Source organism: Pteropus vampyrus, unplaced genomic scaffold, assembly GCF_000151845.1.
Source record: "Pteropus vampyrus isolate Shadow unplaced genomic scaffold, Pvam_2.0 Scaffold486, whole genome shotgun sequence".
Taxonomy (NCBI): domain Eukaryota; kingdom Metazoa; phylum Chordata; class Mammalia; order Chiroptera; family Pteropodidae; genus Pteropus; species Pteropus vampyrus.
The window spans coordinates 672,898-694,180 of record NW_011889267.1 but is presented as its reverse complement, the minus strand read 5'-3'; the positions used below and the strand labels follow the sequence as shown (position 1 = coordinate 694,180).

Here is a 21,283-nt window from a genome sequence, read left to right as displayed (position 1 = left end):
CGCCCACCCCCCCCAATAGCCACCCCGGCTGGCGAGCCCGAGGGGCAGACCGGCCAGAGGAGCCGCGCGGCGTCCGCTTCAATTCACTCGGCTTAGGAGCGGGGGTGCGCAGGAGGGAGGGGTGGGGGAGCGGGAAAAAAATAGAAGACCGAAAGGTGCTCGGGTGGCTGGGCTCGCAGAGAATCCAGCTTCAGGCTCCAGCGCGGCCAAGCCGCCACAGTGTGGTTGCCCTATAAGACTGGTACGCCCTACTCTCTGTAACAATGGCCTCTGCTTTTGCACAGGGAAAAAAAAAAAACCACACCCACACCACACACACACACACACACACACACACACTCACTCACTCACAGACACTCACACACAAGCTCACACACACCCCCACCTCTCCCCCTTTAGCAAGCCTAGATGCCTGATAAGGAGGGAAGGCAATGGTGTTATTGGGGGAGGGGGAAATTTTTACAGCCCCCCCCCAAAAAAAAGGGTGAGAAAGGAAAGAAAGTAGAGAGGTTTTTGTTTGTTTGTTTGTTATTTTTTTTTTTAAGAACAGGTAAATTTTCAGATAGAGATTTTGGCAGGGGAGACAGGAGGAGCGAATGCAAGGCGAAGCCAGTTGGAATTCACCAGCTCCCCCCATCCCACTAGTAAACCATTATGCTAATTGGAGAAGTCGCTGTTGGGAGGCCTAGTCAAAGGCAGTGCCTTCCCTGGGGGTGGGGGTGCTGGGTGCCCCTCTGCATTCATTTGTAGCAGAACACTAGGACTTTTTTTTTTTTTTTTTAAGTAGTTTCACTCCTCCGGGGACTGGTGGTGGCTGAGTCTTCCACCCTCTCACTCTGGCTCCCTCCTTCGCAGTCTCCCCGGCTCTGCTTCTTCTCTCCCCCACACCCTCTCTTTTCTTCTTCTCTCCCCACAAATTTCCAGGCCCGCTTTTCAACCGGTAGAGGGGAAAGCCAGACTTTTTTTTTTTTAACAGCCCCCCCCCACACACACTTTGAGAACAGACAACAAGCGGTGAGTGATTATTTTAAAAATCCAGACCATCTTGCAGGGGGAGGGGAGATTGAGGAGAGGGTGACAAAAGGAGGACCTTGTGTTTAGCTTGAGCTCCAGACGGGCTGGCAGTGGAGAGGCTGTAAGAACTTCGTGGAGAAGTTTCTGCTACAGTTCTCACCTCTAGATAGACAGACTGGGCTAAGAGGTGTTAAGGACATTTGTACTTCTAAGAAGATGAGAAGAACTAGCAAAATGGCTTAATTTTAAATGCACTGGCAGAAGAGACAGAGGATAGTTGTTACTGTCATTATTCAGAACAAATCTGCTCTCTTAACTGCAAGATTTATGATTCTTGGCACAGTGAGGAAGACTACAAAAGCTAAACTTTTCTTAGGGTGTGTTTGAGAAGGGCGGGAAAAGGCAAGGAGTCCTGTAGGAGGAAGACAGGAGCCAGGAATGTAGGTATCTGCAGATTTCGGTTGGGGGTGGGAAAGAGCCATTCTTGGTGTAGGAAAAAGACAAAAAGAGCACCAGGACATTTCCAAAAGCAGGAGAGTTTGCAGCTCTGCCTAACTGCTGACTCGGGGTTTACCGGATAAAACAGAAGGCAGAGAAGTCTCTTTTCTACAAAGGCAGCTTGGAAAATCTGTTCTCTTAACTTCTCGTAGGCAGAGCCAGCCATTACTCTGTGACCTCCTAGTTAGAATATTTCTCCCATCTGGAGGTACCAGGAGAGATGGGACTGGGAGAACAAAGGTGAGAGATGATATCCAGCTATTGTCTCCCTCTCAGGAGAGGGCGATTGTGTCTGGCAAAATTTCCCTCATACTCTACCATTCCCCACTCACAGGCTCTGCTTTGGGCTGAGAAAGGGTCCTACTCTCACAGGAAGCGGTCCCCGGCCTCCTGTAGCCCCCACTTCTTCCAGGCCCTCTAAGTCAAGCTTCGTGGGCTGGAGCAGCCAATTTCCTGGGGCCCTGCTGAATGGGGGGCAAGGATACCCATGGCCTCCCTACCCCCCAGCAACAGGAACTGTACAGAGTTTCCCACTGTGATGTCCTAAGGATTCTATGGCCTGCCTAGAGTTGGTGGCTGAGGGAAAGGAGGGGGGGCAATGAGGATGGAGGGTGGGACCCACTTTTTCTGTTTGTTAGTACTATCAAGAAAAGAAAATGTCCCAAACGGACCCAGTGTTGAGGCTCAAGCCAGAACTCTCAAAGAGAGCCATTAGGGCTGCCTGAGCATGTAGCTGCAAGGAGTCTGTCTTGAGGTCTCTAGGCCCTGGTTAGAGACCTACAGAGTTGGACTCTGAGCCCAGTAGGCCAGGGACTCAGCCCAGAGAGGCTTCCAGAGGCTTAAGGAAACCAGCACCTTTGGGTCTTTTCTGTCACTCCCCCAAATTACAAAGGCAAAAATGTACCTCAGATCCTCCAGCTCTCCTAGCTGTTGTTACCACTGGCTAGAGAAGGTCAATTGTGAAAATGAAGGAGAAGAAAAGAAACTGGTCGCTTGTGGGGCTACAAAGTTTTGCCTCAAGGAATAAAAAGATAGCCCAGAGGACACCCAGCCAGTTGTGGGCCTGAAAGCCTGGGCTGCAGGAGGAGCCCACCTGGAGCTGAGCTGAGGGTGGAGGAGTTGTCCAGAGACGGCAGTGGACCCCTCCCCTCCCGGAGGCTCCTCAACTCCTTGTGGTCCCTTCTGGCTACATAAGGAGGTGGGGCGCAGTGGGGTGGAAGCAAAAAGAAGAACTGGGGAGCAAGAAAGCCTACCTGGAGAAAATTTCAGAGGACATGCACCACCCAAATGCGGTAGGAGATGGAGTGGGAACTTCTTAATTAATTCTAGAGAGCATAGCCCATTCGAAATGCTTGGGAGGCAATTAGATCCAAGTTTGGTTTTTATTTCTTGCCTTTTCCTTCCTTTCTCAGAGATTTCTGGCTGGCTGGTTGCCCCTGTTTGAGGCTGGGAGCGTGGGGGTTGAAGGTAGAACAGGCAGGCCTGAGAGTGCCCATTTCGTTTGAGGTGTTGATGCAGGCTAGGGACCTTTAAAACTTCAGGGGACAAAGGTGGGGCAGTGAGGAGCTTGGGGACGGAACTTGGGGTGGGAGACAGCAGAAGGGTCAGAGGGAAGACTGTGGGGTCTTTAAAAAGAGGAGTGGAGATGGCTTCACCCCTGTAGTGAAGTCATGATTTAGGAACAGATTAGAGAGAGGAGAGAGAACAATTTCCTCCTGGACTCAAGGAGGGAAACTTGGGTAACTGTGTGTGTTGTGTGTCTGTGTATGTGAGAGAGAGAGAGAGAGAGAGAGAGAGAGAAAGAAAGAGAGAGATTGAAAAAGAAAAAAATGGAGAAAAAGATTAAGACACAGTGACCTAGTGTAATCCAATAAAGGCAAAAATTAATAATAAAGGTAAAAATTAGAGAAAATGTTCCCCTTCATAGACATTCTTTTCTCTCTGATTCAGTTTCTGAAAAGCCGAAGCACTCCATCCGGTACTGGCACTCCGCTCCTCCCATCCTAATCCCTACCCAGTACCAGGGGACAAGGAACACTTTAAATTCCCTTGAGAGATCACTGGCCACACAGCCTTCTAGGACTTTGGGAGATCATTTCTGTCCTTCCTCCCCTCCCCCACCCCCGCAAAAATCCATCAAAGAGCAAACGAAAATTCTCAATAAGCACAAATTGGCTGACTACTTTAAAACAGTAGTCAAATTGGCTGACTACTTCTGATTTCTGATATAAGTCTTGGGGCAACCAAGCTGCCCCCCGCTTTGCCAGCCCCAAATCCAAAGCCTGCCTGGCTCTTGGAGAAGCTGGAACTTGAGCTGGGCGGGGCATCTAATGATCTGTTTCTTTCTGGTCCTCTCTGGGTTCCCGGTCCTACACTCTGTTCCAGTTTTACTGCCTAACTTTGTGGCAGCGGCGGTCATGTAAAGTTCACACATGCACCCGAATCTCCATCTCTTCTTAAATATTAATAAAGATTTCAAAGCTGGGGGTCGTAAAATGAGAATTGCTACCGAAGACAGCTCTTGGTATTTAGATCCCCAACCCCCATCCTCTAAGATGCAGGAGCAGGAGGGAACAAAGGGGCAGCGGCGAGAAGATGATTCGGAGCCTCGCGGAGGCTGATGTAGACCCGGATCAGCAGAAGCGGAGATCGAAAGAACAAAAAGGCCACTAAGGCTGGAGAAGAAAAATCCAAGGTATACTCTCCCCGACTCCAGGCGGCAGGGCGAGAGGGAGGCGAAGAAAAATAGACAGCCTTGAGGGTTTGCAAAGGATACTCAGTGACCGTGGAGGCCGCCTGAACTCGCTGACCAGCGGCTGGTGGTGCCGAGAGCCAAGCCGAGAGTTACCTGCAGGCCGGCCTTTCCGAATCAAGGGTCCCCTCTCATCTAGAAGCTCAGTCCCAGCCTGACAAACCCCATCCCGGTGGATGTCAAGACAAAGGTGGGCAGAGTGGAGAAGGCTAGAGGAAAAGGGGCAAATCTAGGACAGCTGGGTGAGGGGTGCTGGGGAAGGGAGGGAGAAGCAGGCAAGAGAGGAACAGGGGCCCAGCCGCTGGGAGTAACTGCACAGGTCTCTCCTGACAGATTGGATGTTTCTCTCCCAGTGACCTCTGTTTAGCAGACAATAACTCACCGGATTAATGACCAATCAGCAGAAGGCCTTCTGAATTGCCTCCAAATATAAAACTCCAAAGTGAGAATAGGATAGGGTGAGACTGGACCTGTCAGACCTCTCTCTCTCTCTCTCTCTCTCTCTCTCTCTCTCTCTCTCTCTCAAAATAGGGTTTGGGATAAGGCTTTAGGAAGTGAAGTTATCTGGCCAGGGACTCTGATTTCCAGAATCCCAAAGATAAAGTTATTTGCCATCTCTTCCTACTTCCTCCTGCACAACTCCCTGACCACACCTCCTAAGGCAGTCTGGAAACCGCCTCTCCTCTGCTGGCCTCTTCATAGCCCTGATCCTACAAGTAATCTCTCTTCTTACAACCCAGCAACTTCTGAGAAACACCCACCCCTTTGAATTTTATTTTCTATTTGGGAGAAGAGATGGAAAATAAGAACTAGAATTGGGGTGGTGGGGGAAGTTATCAACTACCTTGCAGGTCTCCTGTCCTGGCTGCCCTGGGAAGAAACGTGGTAGATAGAGTGCCATGGCACACTGTGTGTGTGCTCTCTCCCAGGAAGAGAAGATCCAAAGGCCCAGGGGCCAGGGTGAAGCTGGGTGGGGAGCCTGTGGCCTGCCATTACGGAATCAAATTCTGAAACCACCATTCAGTCCCTGGCTGGAGTAGAAGGAACTTCAAGAACTACATTCTAAACAACTCCAAACTAGGCCCCAGCGCCTGGCAGGGAGGGTGCCTTGCACTGTGCCACCAAGCCCTCCTTCCTTAGCCTCCCTCCAAATGCCAATCACGGCCCAATCTAGCTAGCAAGCCCTTCTCTAGTGCCTTCTATCTCCATTGCTCTTGGACACCTGAGCTTCTCCTCCAACCTTCGGGGGAGGAATGCCAGATTCCAGTGGATTTCCTAGAGCCAGCCTATCACCATCCACTGCTCTGGGCAAGTACAAACTCCCTGTATCTTGCAGATAAGCATGCAGTAACTTCTGTACCCAATGCCCACAGAACCCCAGGACATGCAAGAGAGCTGCATCCAAGCACTAGAAAGTTATTAAAGGTCAGAACTCAGAGAACTCAGGGATTATCCTGTTGACCCCTGCCACTGTTACAGAAAGAGAAACTGAGGCCCAGAGTGGGAGAGTGATTTGTTTAAAGTCATCCTTTGGATAGGCTTTGGAGTCAAGAAGGAGGCTTGGATTCTAGGAGGTCCAGACTTGCCATGTGAGCAGAGAACTGCTTGGTCCTCAGTGTTCACTTCTGTAAAGCCAGAGTATGTGTGTGGAGGTGAGGGGTTGGGCTAAATGATCTGAGGTCCCTTTTTGGACTGAGAGTCCGTGGCTCTCTATATGCTGATGTAAAAGGGAGTGACACTAAGCGGTAATAATAAACTGAGTTCAGACAATAACTGGCACCAACACAGCCACACGCAGGATATTTCCTTTTGTGATTTAAATGCTTATACCCCCACTACTAGCCCTATTCCTGGTCCTTTTTGCTCCACAGAGGCTCATACACTGGCTTTTACTGCTCTTCTGTGTGGGGGGGTGTGGGGGGGTGGGGGTTGTTCTCTACCTTCATCACCAAGTCAAAGTGCTGTTTTTGTATACAGGAACCGGAGCAGTAAATAATTAATTTGTATAATTAAAGGACGAAGGCTTCAACCTGACAATTTTTAACCAGGAGTCAATGCATCCATTGTACCAGCCTGGCCTTCTTACCCGACCCCCAGCTCTGCCCACACACCACCAGCTTCCTGACTGCCTCCCCCCAGTTGGAGACCAGCATTCCCAAGATGGCCAGCAGGGTTCAGGGAGTCAGACTGCTCCCTCCCCACAAAGTTTCCTTCTGTGCCTGCCTCCCCCCAACCAGAAGTCAGTCTGCTTGCAGCTGCCCCTCACAGCTTGCTTTCCCTAGCCCCTAAAGCTGTGCCAGGCTCCAGGTCCAGGCTCCCTGCTCTTAGGACACACGTAATCCACCTCCCCAGCTCAAGATGCCCCAACAATACAGCGAGTTTGCATTTCAAGAAACTCCCATTAATATCAATTTACTTCACTGAAACCTCGGGTTCTTCATCAAGTTGATGATTTATGATAAAATCAATTAAATTATGGCCACTTAGGGCCCAGCCGCTTCCTCTCAGATTTCATTGGTGTGGGGCCCAAGTGTCTGGTGGAAAAATGCAAGTTTAGCTGGAGGCGAGGAAAGATAATTCTGCGGCTGAGAAAATTTAATGCAAAACAATTTCCAGGCAAAGCCAGGCGTCTGGACAGAAAGGCAAGAGTCACCAGTTGGCCTGCGGAAATAACTATCTGGGGGTCAAAATATTTTTCTCCCCACCCCATCATCCTGCATGGCTCCCTTGCTCTGTTCCTCTTTGTGCTCCCTTGCCCCCTCCCCCAAGCGAGGACTTCAGGGGAATTTGAGCGGTAATGGTGGAACCCAAGCCTGCCAGGCCCAGCCTCAAACCACCAATCTCCCCTTCTATCCCAGGCCTTTTTCTCCTCTCTCTCCCCTTCCCACACAGCTATGCTCACTAATTCTTTACTTTCCCATGGTAAAGTTAAAGGTTCAAAGTGAAGATCAGGTGGCGTGGGTAGATGGAACAGAGGGGACCGTGCCAAGCCAAGTGGACTCTGCTGCATGTGGCCGTGGGAGGAAAGAAAATACAGGCGACAAGACAGAGCAGTACCCTGTTTCAAGGGCACGGGGCAGTGAAGTGTAGCCAGAACTACCCCATCCCAGAGTACCAGGACCAGAGAACACCTAGTCTCCCTCCAGGGTCCCATGCGCCCACTCACAAAGCCATGCTGCACCGGACAAACTTCAACCCAAGCACTCACACCGTACACAAACACACCTACACATGTGCTTACTTGCACACTCTTCTTATACCTCACACAGACCTACCACAGCCTGTGCCTGCAAAGAGACAGTTCCCACCATCTCCCCACATCTGGGAAAATAAATCCCAGCAAATCAACCTGGCATTGCCTCTCAGTCCAAAGAAAGGAGCTTCTCCCACCTCTACTCTGTTTGGTTTTTGGTTTCCAGAGCAGGCAAGGAGTAAACACAGCTTCTCTGAAGCCATAAATCACCCCCTCTCCTACCTTCTCAGTTTAACACCCGGCCTCAGCGCAGCCCCTTGTACATCTAGCTTCAAATAACCCGCCAGGTGCTAAAAAAAAAAAAAAAAAATACTCGGCCACGGTGGCAGCTGGACTGTGGGAGCAGGGCCGGACCCTGCGCACCCCCACCCCAGCAGATGCCCCTCACAACCCACAGCTCCTAACTCCCCTGGAAAATCCTCCACAGACTCCAACACCCTTCCTGAGGGGGAGAGCTCCCCCATCCCCTAACCGTTCCTGTCCACACACCACACGCACAGCTCCACATTCCTCCACACTGTCCTGCATACCAGGATCCCTCTACTGCCCGCAGTCCGAACCCGCCTCTTAAGTTGCCCTCATCATTATCTTCCATGAATCGGATCCAGCCTTTTTGCTGACCCAAAAGACAGGTCTGATGGCAGAGGTCTCAGTCACCCCGCTCTCCACCCCAAGCCTGTCCTCGAGGGTTCCTGGATGAGCACCCACACTTACCTGTGCGTCTCCCGCTAGGGCGCAAGCCGCAGCGGGCGCGCGCGGGAGTCAACGGCCAGGCCCGGGTCCCTCAGCCCTAGCTGAGGCTCGGCCGGCCGCATCCCGGTGGTTATTCAGACCCAGGCAGCCCAGGGCGGCGGGCCAGCGCGGGGAGAGGCCGGGAAGAGCTGCCCGCACCCTGCCCCCGCCCCCGGCTTTGTTCGGCCTTCGAGGCCGCGGGGCTTTTGGGCGCGCGGGGGCTTCACTCGGGGCGCCCCTCTCCGGAGAAGCCGGGGTTCTCCATCCGCTGGGCCAGCCAGGCACCGAGCTGGAGTCGGGGCTCTGAGAGATGGCCAAGTTGCCAGGCGAGGGAAGCCGCGACTGACGCGGGGCACAGCGAGGCGCGGGAGCGCCGGGGCGCCATGGCGGAAGGCGGGCGCACGGGCGGCTCTTCAATGTCACCAGCAAAATGGGTTCCATATGTCCGGCCCGGCGGAGAAGGGAGGGGAAAGGAGAGAGTTCTGGGCAGGACAGGACGGGAGGATGGGGGTTGGGGGTGCGCAGTGAAGGGAGCAGAGCAGTGGCGAGGGGGTAAGGCAGAGACTGGAGAGGCCAGAGAGGTTTGCATTTTTCAATTTTCCCGGAGTTTTTTTTTTTTTTTTTAAGCTGCTTAGGCTTGTAGGAACTTTCTTTCCCTTTTTCCTTTTTCCTTTTCTTTCCTGAAAGATGGGGGAGGGAGATGATTAGTGAGGGTAGCATCCGTTTGTTCAGACTGGGGATTCAAGGGAAGGGATGTAGATTGGAGGTGAAAGGGAAAGTTCTTAGGGGGCTAGAAGATCAACTCCCAGTCCTTAAAGAAGGAAGAAAGAGACCAAACCCACTAGGGGGAAGAGAGGCCAAAGAAAGGTGCCAGGGTCCAGGTGTGAGAAACTGACCTCAACCCACCCGCCCACACCCACGGTGGAATTCTATTTTGGGACAGTTCAACCATTAAGTTACTACTTACTGCTGGTGGTTGGAGAGGAGATTCAAGTGCGGGAGACTCTTAACCATTCCCTGACACTTCGGTTCCTGCCCCAGCTCCCACACACCTGATTTAGCACCCCCAGGGGCTACTCTAGAGGCAGTCGCATCTGGGATGGCCCCAGATTTAGGCAGCTGCTTGTAAAGAAAGCACGGACTCTGGAGGAGCTTCCAGACCCTGAAGCCCTCTCCCCTCTATGCCTGCCCCTCCGCCCCCCACTCAAGGGCTTGGACTCTTTCTGTTTCTGTCTCTCTTGCTCTCTCCCCCTCTCTCTCCCTCTCTCTCTAACCATCTCTGCTGTCTGTCCCTTTCTCACAGCCCCTTTGTCTTCTCTGTACTACCTCTCCCTGTGTCTTAAGTGACTTTGAATTGAATCTTTCCAAGGACTTGGGAGTGTCTCCAGAAATCATTTCTGGGTTCCCTTATTAGGCTGTCCTGCTCCTTGGGACAATGTGGAGCCCTTGGCCTCAGGGCCCTCTGCGGGGAAGACTCACCTTTCTCTCATGGAGATACTCTCTTCTACAGAGAAGGAGGCAAAGTGAGTGGTTTCCTTTCCACTTTCCTTCTCACTTAACTCGTGTGTGTGTGTGTGTGTGTGTGTGTGTGTGTGTGTGTGTGTGAGAGAGTGTGTGTGAGTGTACATGCATCCAAGTTGTGGGGTTCGTTCTTCCAGGACAGCCTCCCTGCCTCTCTGGTTTTTGTCTCCACTCTTCCTGTCATCCTCTCCTTGGGTTCTGCCTTGACTTGCCACCTCAGGAAGGGATCCTGCTGCTTGTTGTCTCTCTGGGGCCCTCTCTTTTTCCTTCATCCCCTCTCTCCTCATCTTTCTGCCCAACTCCTCTGGTCATTAAAGCAGCGGCAGCCCAGCTTCTCAAAGGAACAGGGAAAACACTATAATTATATAGAGAAAGTGGACACCAGCAGAGTCTGGGGAGAAGACAGAGTCAGCAGTTTTCCTAAAGCCCCTTCCATGAAATGCTTTCTACCCCATCCTCCGAATAGCACAAAAGCAAATGGGGTGTGTGTGTGTGCAGAACTGGTAAGAGGCAGAGTGCTTCATGGTTAAATGAACAAAATATCTCTGTTTTTTTAAAAAGTCTTTTCAAACTTGCTGATTTGGGAGGTAGGCCTCTATGTCTGGATGGAGGGCATCAGGCCTCACATAGGAAGATTTAGTGAGGGGCCAGTGACTGAAAGATAATGGTGGAAAGGGACAGTCTCCTTGCTTTTGTCTCCTGGGGAAGAGTCTGTGTGTGAGTTGGGGAAAGGAAAGGGGAGGGGGTAGCCCCAGGGCCAGAAGAGACAAAGACCTGAAGGGGGCTGAGAGAACAGAGAGGAAAAGAGGGGATCAGACCTCCACGGCACAGGCACACGAGAAGGCAGCAGTAGGAGGGGAGAAGGGGGAGGAGCTGGGAACACAGGGGCAAGGGGCTGTGGGACTGACTCCCAGCTCTCCCCATTAGCTATGGCCTGTCCCAAAGAGCAGATCCTTCAGCCTTCACCTTTTGTTCTCTATCCTCCAAAACAAGCTGAATTCAAAAGCTAATAAACTCCAATCTACCTCTTCCTTCTTCATGTTCCTCCTCCTCTCCAAGGGAGAAGTAACCCTTCCACACTCTCTCAGGGATTCCAAGACTGGCCTAAATTCTGGAGCTCTGGATTGGGGGTGAAATCACCCTCTCTACATTTACACCCCCACTTCTCAGGTAAAGGAGAAGGAAATACTCACCTCCCACACCCACACCGTGTGTGAGGTGAGGGGTGAGGGGAGATTCTCTAATACTGAAGGATGGAGGGCCTGAAGGGCTTGGAGCCCCTATCCCTCAAGTCTCTTTGCTGTCTCACCCAGCCTTTCACCCCTCCCCGTGATCTCTAGCCCTGTCAAAGCTGCCTGTGAATCCAGACTCCACCCAGTTCCTTTCTTCTAGTCCAGGTAATGCCCCCACCCATCCCAGCCTAAGGTCTTATCCTTCTCTCTCTTTCTCCCTAAATCCTTTTCAACCCAGACTCCTAAATTGGAAGGCTTCACCCACCACCCACCCAGCTCAGCGCCCACTTAGAGCAGAGCATGGGAGCCAGCTCCTGGATGTTCCACCACTGGGGCCTAAGCTGCCACTCCATGCCATGAGTAATTAACACCTGAGCACAGCGTCACTCTAATCTTCTTACTCAAAGGTTTACACTAGCAGGCAGAGTTAAATATCACAGATAATAGTGACTATAAAGTCATTTGGCCCAGCTCCAGCCAGGGAAGAAAAAGCCAGCAGTTCAGATAGGATTTAGCAAAGGCTCTGGCCCTCTGCCCCTCGGCCCCTCATCCCCCACAACTTTGGGGTTGCATTGTAACATGTCCCCAAAAGCCACCTCTGGCTTTGCTTTAGACCAGCAGACTTTTTCCTGATGGGGATGGACTGAGACTGCCACAGGAAACCCTAGGAGAAAGTTGCCAGCTCTCCCCCTCCCCATCTGCACCTTGTTTTCTTCGTCTTTGGATGGGGGCTTAGGGAGAGGCACAATACTCCATGTCCTGGAACACTCCAACTTTCTGGGACCACCTGATTCCTGAAACATTTCTTTTCTAGAAAAACTTAGAGAACTTCTCCCAGCTTTCGCCCCAAACATACATAGTCCCCCACTGCTGAGGAAACTTTCTTTGTTTCAGGAGGTCGAAGGAAGGCTACTGGGGTGTGAATTCATTTCCGTGTTTTGTTAGCCAGGAGGGTGGGGAGCCAAGGCTTCCAGCTTCTCTCCCTGGCCTTCGCCCTCTGCCTTCATTGTCTCCCCCAATTTGAGCAGCTCCTTCTCTATCCTAAATACCCTGCCGTACACAGCAGTCCTATAGGTTAAGCTTTAACACTACAGCTGAATCTTTCCGGCCCCCTTCCAATTGCACAGGACTTCGATTCGATTATAAAAATCTCTGCCTTCACCTCCTGTAATTTCTTCCTCTGCCTCTACCTCTCTTGCCCTCAGACTCCTTCTGCCTTCAGAGTTGGGCTCTTTCCCCGCAGGCTGGAGTCAGAGCAGCCAAACTCCTGGAGGGGAACCGCTGAAAAATGAAGCTCTGTCTGCTGCTGCAGGAATGTTGGCTCTATCAGGCTCGCAAATATAATTTTTATATTAGGTCGTGGTCTTTGACTGGGTTTATATGCGAATGAGGCATTTCTGGTTTACCAAATTTATACAAATCTCACCTTAATTGATAATCACGGATGCCATAATTTAAGACCTCCAGCTATAGAGCTTTCATATTAACTGCTGATATATTACTGTAAATCGTCTGAAATAACCAACTCCTGGGAGCAGAGCAGAGAGGGAGGAAGTGCCTCCGAGAGCCACTCTCTCCCGGCTGCAGAAATAGCCCAGCTTCCACATCATTTTCCATGAGAAATGATTTATCAAAGACATGGCCATAAACAACACAACTCACTCACAAACACACGCAGACGTGCGCACACACGCGCACGCACACACACACACACACACAATGGCTGGCATGCTGGTCGAGAAGCTGACACCCATATTGCTATAAATCAAGAAAAAGGTTGAAGGAGAGGGAGAGGGAGAGAGAGAGAGAGAGAGAGAGAAGAGGAATATTCCTAAAATCTCTATGCAATGCCTCAATGGGTATAAACACACAGAGCACCGTGTGAAGAGAAATGGCAGGAAATGAAGATGGCTATTTGTCACAGTTTACGACAATAACATTAATAACAAACAATAAATTTACATGGACATATAAGACGCGGTAGGTAGTGAGAAATCCCTTCTACTTACAATACCCCAGCCCGCGGTGTGGCTCCGGCTGCGGGGCTGTTTTATTGCTGCCTCCCTCTCTTTTTCTCTCTCTCTCCCTCTCTCTCCCCCTCTCTCTTTTTTTTCTCGGGGTACAGGCTTGTTTTTCAAAGGACAGTTGAATTGCACGTCAGAAACAGGGAGACCGAGCCTGCGATTTTCCTGACGAATACATATCTATTCTGCAACCTCGGCATTAATTATTTAATGAATCACGTGACCAGGAGGGGGAAGGGGGTCTTTCGATTTCAGGCTCAAAGGACCACTATGACCTTCCCCTTCAGGAGGAGAAATTTTCTTGCAAAATAGTCCCCCCCCCAACCCACCAATGAAATAGTAGTGAGTTGTCCTTCTTTCTCTCAGATTCATATCTATACCTACTATATCTACAGCTCCCTAAACACCCCACCACACGCACTTACCCACAGCCCACCTCTCCTCTCTCCCTTCTCCTCTTGCTTCTGCTTAGTTCGTGAAGGTGCAGAAATAGTCTGCAGGGGCGTCTGGGGGTGGGGGTGGGGTGGGCGCAAGCCCTTCTCCAAGCCCTTGGATTTCTCAGCTTCCAGTTCTCTCTGCATCCTTTAAGATTAAGATTTCCCCCCAACTCCATTCTCTCCCTCACTCCTAGGATACTGATTTTAGTGGGATCCACTCCCCTTTTTTGTAATAATAATCAACAAAATTTCTAAAGGGACCAGTTTTTTTAAAAAAACACTTCATAAGTCCATGTTGTATGTATAAAGAATGGGGTTTCTGGCTTTCATTCTCTTTTTGATCTTTTGTGATACCTTTTAAAGGGGCAGAAAAGGGACAGGGCGAAGAAGCGACTCTGGGACTTCTAGAGTTGAGAGTAACCGCAAGGGGGACTTTTCTCGTTTTTTGGTGTTACTATTATAGGAAACCAGATTCTACTGACTCACTGAGAATATGCTCCAGAGACAAAGACCCAGACTAAGGTTTCTACACAAAAGAAGTGGACACTCGGCCTCTCCCTACCTATGTTACACCCTGTTTCAGTCCTCCCACCCCCAACTCCAGCAAAGACAGCTGGAGATTTGAACTGGAGGGGAGGGGAGGGTAAAAGGAAGAAAGAGGCTTTGAAGTCGGCCTGGCAGCCCCTGGTCCCTATTTCCCAGGTGTTAGTACCCTGAGCTTCCAATTGACAGACAATGGAGCCTGATCAATGGAAAAAAAGATGGGGGGGGATGGAAATTAAAGGGTTGAACACAGGGATAATAGGAGAAATCCATTCCCTAGGCCTAGAGGGAGAAACATACACAGATGCCTTCATCTCAGATATAAACAAAATAAAACATCCCCCAAACCTTCACATACAGCTCAGCCCCAGAAAGAGCAGCCCAGTTAAAATCAGAATCGGAGTTCTTGGCCATGGAGTGGGGTAGGGGTGCAAAGGGGAGCAGAAAAGACATTCCCGAAAAAGCCCCGCGCAGAACATTCCCAGCCTTATCTTCAGCAGTTCGGGGCAGCTCAGTCACAGCCGCGGGGGCAGACAGGACATGGGAACAACAAATGCGGTTTAAGGTAGGGGAGCTTGGGTCTTAGGGCTGCTCTGTTGGTTTGTTTGGAGGGGTCTGAACCAAAATCAGCTCAATGGGTAAGAGACTGAGGACCCAGAGGCTTTAACACTTCCCAAGAAACAGCCACCCTTGTGTCAGCCTCGGTAAGGTCCAGCTGTGGCGGCATCGCAGCCCCTGCCGAAGGCACTGGGCAGGCCTGGCCTCCTCAGAACCCTGCTCCTGACACATAGGTGGGGCTCCGGCAGGGCCCAGACTCTGTAGCGGGGTGGTCAGCTTTGATTGTCTAGATACAAAACACAGCCTGATGTTGAATTCAGCCTGCTCTCAACATGGGCCCCGCGCCTGGCTCCAGCAACTCTCTGCAACTCCCTGCGAGGTCCTGACCACAAATCCATTAAAATGGTCTCCCAAAGAAAACTCTCCACTAAAGTCTAAAAGAAAAACATGAGTGAGAGAGAAAAGACATGATACGCTGGAGCATGGGGAGGCAGCAATCTCTAAAACCAAGAAATTATTTTTAAAGACAAGAAAAAGAACAGCAAAATGACACGAAGGCACGCCGGGCAGGTTCTGTTAAAATGCCCACACTCTTTTCAGATCCTGGGAATGTCTATGTTCAAATAAACAAGCGCCAAGCGCGAGCTGAGCACTTTCTTGCTGCCGATAAAGCGAACGTTTATACTGTGAGAAAGGCCAGATTGATTTACGAATCCGAATGCGCCGGTTTTATGGCTGATCACAAATCCGTCAGCGCTCAACTCACACTGGGAAACTTCCCCACTCCGTTTTCCAACCAGACCCCCTCCCTGGCCGCTTCCCAGGGAGACCCACCACAGGCGGGCGCTGGGGCTACCCCAGTCTGCCCAGGCAGGTGGAAGTAGGAAAGCTGGATGGAGAGAGCTGGGGACCTGGAGGGAAGAGAGGTCAAAGATGAGGAGGACTAGGGGTGGCTGCTGAAATTGTACAAGGTGAGCCCAATGGGCTGTGGAGCCTTAGGCAGAGCTCAACTCTGCAAAGTTTGGGGTCTAGGAGTGAAGGAAAGGGGAGATCTTGAAGTTCCCACCTGCGGGGCTAAAATCCTTGAGTGAACCCCAACCTTCCCTTTCCATTGTTTTCCTCCTCTTTTCCACTGTTGAACCCCTAATTTTCACATTGCAGAAAGAAGCTTGTAAAGTCCCAGGTGACTAGATCTTTGTCATCAGTGTTTATAGAGAGCCCACAATTGGTTACCTGCCCTTATGAGTAATAGGTGCACATCTCCCCTGAGCCCCAAATATTTTCAGTCCAGGAGCAGCTCAGCTCACCTTTCTGCTCACTTCCTTTCCTTCCTGAGGCCTCTAACCCCTGCATTTACTATGCCACCCAGGGACAAAAGAGAGGATACCGACCAGGGCGTTATTTTTTGCCTAAGACAGAGTTCCTAAGTTACAAGAGACAATTTACAAAATGCAAACCAACACCCCAAACATATTCCAGCAAGGTTCTGTCTCTCCTAGTTTTAAGTTCCTAGTCAAAGTTCCTCTCCCAGCTAAAGCGCGCTCTCTCTCTCTCTCTCTCTCTCTCTCTCTCTCTCTCTCTCTCTCTCTCTCTCTCGTCTCTCTCTCCTCATAGAGGATGGCTGCTAGTGTGGAATTTTAAAATACAGCAGACAGAATACAGATTTGGAAAGGCTCTATGTTTGGAGTTCACTTATCCACAAAACCTCCACTCATTTCTGAAAATTAAAAGTTGCTGGAAACTCTGGTTGATGTGGCAGAGCCGTCCCTGGAAACGGTCAGAATAGCCTTCACTGACCCTTCTTCCATTTTTCTTCCTCCTCTGGTGAGGAAGTACTCCATGAGCGCTGTGAGTAGCTTTGGTGGGATAGGGATTAGGGGAAAGGGGTGAAAGTGATTATAGGAATAGTTTCCCAAACAAAGGAACTCCAGAAAAATGGGTTGGGAGGCTTTGAATTTGGATATCAGACTCTGAGACACAGTAACCTCCAGGAGACCACTCATGGGGGGAGATCTCTCTCCCTCCTCAGGACTGAGGGGCTTGTTTCCCTAGCCCTCTGAAGCCTGTGGACCTCTCCTATCGTCTCTCTTTGTCTTTCTTCCCTCAGCTCCCTCCAAGCGAAACAGGAAAGAAGGAGGGATAAAGTGGACATGGTGGGGCTGGGGCCTGGCCGAGGGACGGAGCTCTGTGCAGAAACAGACCAGCACCTTCTTCCCTTCCTTAGCTGTATCCAAGCTAAAAATGTTATTCATTCTCTCCCCAAGGAACAGTAATAGAAAAACAATCAAGAAATTCCAAAATAGCAAAAAAAAAAAAAAAAAGGTTGGGGGCTGCAGGGGGATGAAGAAGATGGGCGCACAACAGCCCAAGGACCCCTCCCAGCGGAGGTGTGACTTTCCCTCCCAGGCAGTACTCAAGAGCCAGCATAATGTCCAGTCTCAGAGAGGTCAAGGGGCTTCCGAGGTCATTTTGTGGTTCTAATACTGAGCTAATCGCCTAGAAAACGTGGCCTCTCCATGAACTCTCTCTCCTGCCAGCCTTCTACCTCCAAACTCTCAGTGAGCCCCAGGGAAAAAAGGCCAGCACATTCAGATCTGAGGCAGAGTCCCCTGGCTCACTTACCCTCAAGAGCAGGGCCACGGGGTGGGAGGAGGTCAGAGCCCCTAAATTGAGACAGCAAAAGGAAACCAAACTGTACACTGAGCCTCCAGGAAGAAGGGAGGAGGGCAGAGTCAAAGAGAAAGATTCCTGTGTTAAGAAACCTTGCCTTTGAATGGAACAGTTTCTTGCTCTAGAGAATTGTGAATATTTGTCTAGAATCACAAGCTAGACAGAAAAAGAAAAAAACGAAAGACATCTACCTATACCCTGCTCCAAATTCAAGGCATTCCATCCAAGAACTTCATTCCATTTTTCTAGGAGGCATCTCACCCGTAAACAGACATATGGGACACAAGCCCCCAGTATAGACAAACGGCGTCAGGAAACACACTGGCCACATGTGCATGTCTATACACACACACATGCTGGGGCTCTCAAGGCCCACCTGCATTTTCTACAACCGGCAAAGCACTTCGGAGCTGCCTCACAAACAACCCTCTCTGGGGTTCTTCAGGGGCCCTGACACCTCAGTCCCCAGCAGGTCAAACATTCTCCAGGTGTCCAGGCCTCTCTCTCTCCCTCTGACCCAAGCATCAGTCATCATAAAAGGCAGCAAACCTGACCAAGTTTCCACCATAAAAACCCCGCAAAGATAGTTGAAAAAGAAAAAGGAGGCGAGAGAATGTTTCTTCTTTCCCTTGCATAAGAGCTCATAAAACGATTTAAAAAAAAAAAAAAATGCCAGCCCAGGCGGGGACTTTGTTACCTTTGCGCCTCTCGCCTCCTCTTGCCCGAACTCCTTGCATCCCATTCATGATGAAGGGCTTCTTCCAAACTGAGAGGAAAAAAGTTTTCAACTTTATGGTTCCAAATTTTTTCCCCCTCGCAGATCTGGGAGAGACGGCTAACACTTTTTTCCCCCAACAGCCGGTCTGCGGAGATTTGCTGTTGAATAATAACAAAGGAGAGAGGATACGTATTTAAAGAAAAGAAGTGATTAATGGTTTTCTGTATAATTCTCACATTTTTCTTAGCTCTTGTCTACACAGAATGGCTGTGAACTTTAAGCTCCATAGAAATCTTGTTTTATTCTATTCATACCTTCCAAGGAGAAGCTTTGATTTAGTTCTATAGGGGCATTCCTGGGGCGGGGGGGGGGCATATGCTTTTTAAGAAGTATTTTCCCCCTCTGCTAAGGGCGGCCACATCCCCTGGCAGTTAAACATCACACCGAGATTGACCGAAAAAAAGCTGGCTGCTCTCATCCTCCAGGTCCGGGTGATTTTTTTATGAGTCTCCCAACAGCATTTAAACGGGCGTTTCATTGCCCTTTCCCGAGCTGTGGACAGCAGACCCGTCTGCTCCCGGGCCCTACCCAGCCTCAAACTCCTGGGCACTGCAAACTGGAAGAATACAAAAGAAGTAACAACAAAACATGAGGGTGGAATTAGCTATTTTTATTTTCTGAAGGGAAATGGAATTTTAAAAAACCCAACTTTTAATTGCACATGCACTCCCGAGCCCCAAGCTTTTTGGAGGCAGGTGGCTGTACCCTGGGCCATCGCAGGACCAGAGACCCCAGGCCGGAGCCCCCAGACCTAGGACTTTTCTTGGGTGCCGCACAAAAGCGGCCCAAGCCTGACAGAGCTTCTGAGAGTCACCTGCACCCCCTTCTCCTTCCCCCACTTCATTCTAGGGGTGACTGGGACCTCTGAGACAGAAAGCTATTTGGTCCCCAGTCGTACTTTCGATACTTTCTATGAGAAAGAAAATGAAAATTAATACAGGAGCAGGGCTTCACAAAAGAGGCCATTTGTCTTCTTGATTATCTATTTGCTTGTCAGAGTTTGAGCTATGGCACTGGCTAGCTCCTTTGTAATATAAAAATACTCTGAAAACCGGCAAACACCCAGAAACATCTGTGCAAAAAATTAGACTCATTAAAGCCTTAAACACCTCAGAGGAAAACGATACCTTCTTATGCGGGAGGAAAGAGGCCGGCCTCTCGGAATCCTCTCTCGGAACTTTAATAAGCAAAGAGCCGTCTGTCTAGAAGGAGACAGCTTAACCGCATTTTATTTGCTTATGACAAATAAATCATGATATGAAAGGCTTTGCCATACTTAAGCCTCTTGTGTCCTACAACGAAACATTTTCCCCCCATTAGGGATTGGAGTCAACCCTTCCAGTCCTTTCAATCCATTTTTGGACTAGAGGAAAAAAATTTAAAACCCCAAACAGAACACACCCACCCCAAAAGGAAAACAAGCCAGCTACTACAATTTGGAGTCCTCAGAGACATAAATTCCCACTGGACCCTTTGAAAAAAATCTTCAACCACATACAATGTGAGGCAGAATGAACTGGGGTGCTTAAAATAGAGACTTGGGTGGCCTTTATATCTTTAGATAGAGGCTTCAACAAAAACACGCTGTGCTGGTCACAAGAAACCAAACATTTATTTCTATTGTCACTGTACAGGACACAAATTTTCACGCCAAGGAAGAATTCTAGACTCAGGCAGCCCCAGAACTAGGAAGGGGCCTGGTTTGGAATGTTAGGAAGAGAATAGGAGAGAGGACACACATGACATAAAATAATAATAATAATAATAATAATAATAATAATAATAATAATAAATCAATGCAACAATGATAAACTAAGGGAGAGGTCTCTGTAACATCATCTCCCAAACCGGAGGGGCGCAACATTTTATTTCCTAGTTTCACATTCAATTTCAGTCAAGGAGAGTAGGTCCCCGCTGTACAAGTCTAGATTGGTGAAAGGGTTGTGCCCAGCTCTCAGAACTGAAGGCCCCTCACCCTGCCAGGAATGGCTTGACCTTCCAGAGGAAGGCCCTCCCGGGTCTCTGGGTCTTTCTTTTTTTCTTGGACTCAATTTCCCTGCCCATTCCTGCGTTGTCAAGGCCGCCCGTGCCTCCACTTGTCCCCTTCCTGCTGCCCCCCACCCCAGTCCCGCGGTGGAAGTGGGTGAGCAGTCAGTGTCCCCGCGAAGGGGAACGGAGGGGGAAGAGGTTGTATGTGCGTGTTTGTTACCGTGGCCCAAATATTGCGCTATCTGGCAGTCAGAGGGTGCTTTCGCTGGGTGTCAGGAATGGGGGACAAAGAAAGAAAATCCAGGCTGTCTTCCAGCAGCGGCAGCAGCAGAGGCGGTGGCGGCCCAGCCGGGCCTCATTTGTTAGCCGGGTGTCGAGGTAATGGTCGCCACCGAGGCCCGTCCTCTCCTCGGCAGAGTAAACAAGACAGATGGGCCTAGGCTTGGCGTGATTAAAGATGAAACGTGGATCCATCTTCGCCAAAGCCGAAAACGAGGAGTGCAGCCTCCTCCTATTTCTCTTTCTGTCTTTCCAATTCTTTTCTTCTTCTATTTTTTTTTTTCTTCTTCTCCTTTTTTTTTAAGGAAGAAAGCAAGAGACTTGAGCCTTGCTTCTGGGGTGGGGGGGAGGGCTCGCCCAACTCCCTATTGTCATTTCTATAAATAAAGCTTCCCTTCCCCCTTCTTTGCGTTTATTCGCGTAAATAGATAAAGCTGGGGAGGGCAGGTGGGCTTTTCCCGGCCCAGGCCCCAGTGTCCCCTCCCGCATCTTTCCCCTATTCCCCCTCGCTTGCCACCCACCCCGCCCCCAGGTTCGCGGCTCCCACGCGGGGGGGGGGGGGCACTAGAGCGCCGGGGGCCCTCCGTTGGGCCGGCCTGGGGGCCCTCCAGGTGTGCCTGCGGTGCCACCCGAACGGATCTTGGTGTTGGGCAACTTGTGGTCTTTTTTCCACTTCATACGCCGGTTTTGGAACCAGATCTTGATCTGGCGTTCGGAGAGGCAGAGCGCGTGGGCAATCTCCACCCTCCGGCGTCGCGTCAGGTAGCGGTTGTAGTGAAATTCCTTCTCCAGCTCCAAGACCTGCTGGCGGGTGTAGGCGGTCCGAGAGCGCTTGGGCTCCCCGCCGGCGTAATTGGGGTTTACTGGACACACACAGAGAGAAGGAGAAAGAGAAAGTTTTATTGCCCCTAAAAGGAGGAGGGAGAGCCCTTTCTTCCAGCTAACACAGTATCTCCCTCCCTCCCTCTCTCTCCCGCCACCTCTTCTTTCTCTGGAGTGTGTG

The 21,283-nt window shown here is 50.4% G+C and overlaps 2 protein-coding genes across 9 annotated transcripts in view; both read right to left on the bottom strand.

Annotated features, from left to right (window-relative positions):
* HOXB3 (homeobox B3) overlaps positions 1–21,283 on the bottom strand; it is a 41,233-nt gene that overhangs the window by 6,837 nt on the left and 13,113 nt on the right. For 3 of the 8 annotated variants that reach the window (XM_011382668.2, XM_023524661.1, XM_023524660.1), the window contains exon 2: positions 17,932–18,110. The gene's annotated coding sequence lies outside the window, so the exon portion shown is untranslated. Of the gene's footprint in view, positions 1–50; positions 7,710–7,739; positions 7,808–17,931; positions 18,111–18,266; positions 18,287–19,139; positions 19,411–20,221; positions 20,353–21,283 lie in introns of those variants that run through there. The other 5 variants (XM_023524659.1, XM_011382669.2, XM_011382667.2 and 2 more) reach the window with 5 other exon arrangements.
* HOXB4 (homeobox B4) overlaps positions 19,606–21,283 on the bottom strand; it is a 6,904-nt gene continuing 5,226 nt past the window's right edge. The window contains exon 2 of the mRNA XM_011382707.2: positions 19,606–21,277. Coding sequence (XP_011381009.1) covers positions 20,845–21,277 — 433 coding nt within the window. The 3' untranslated portion in view covers positions 19,606–20,844. The remainder of the gene's footprint in view (positions 21,278–21,283) is intronic.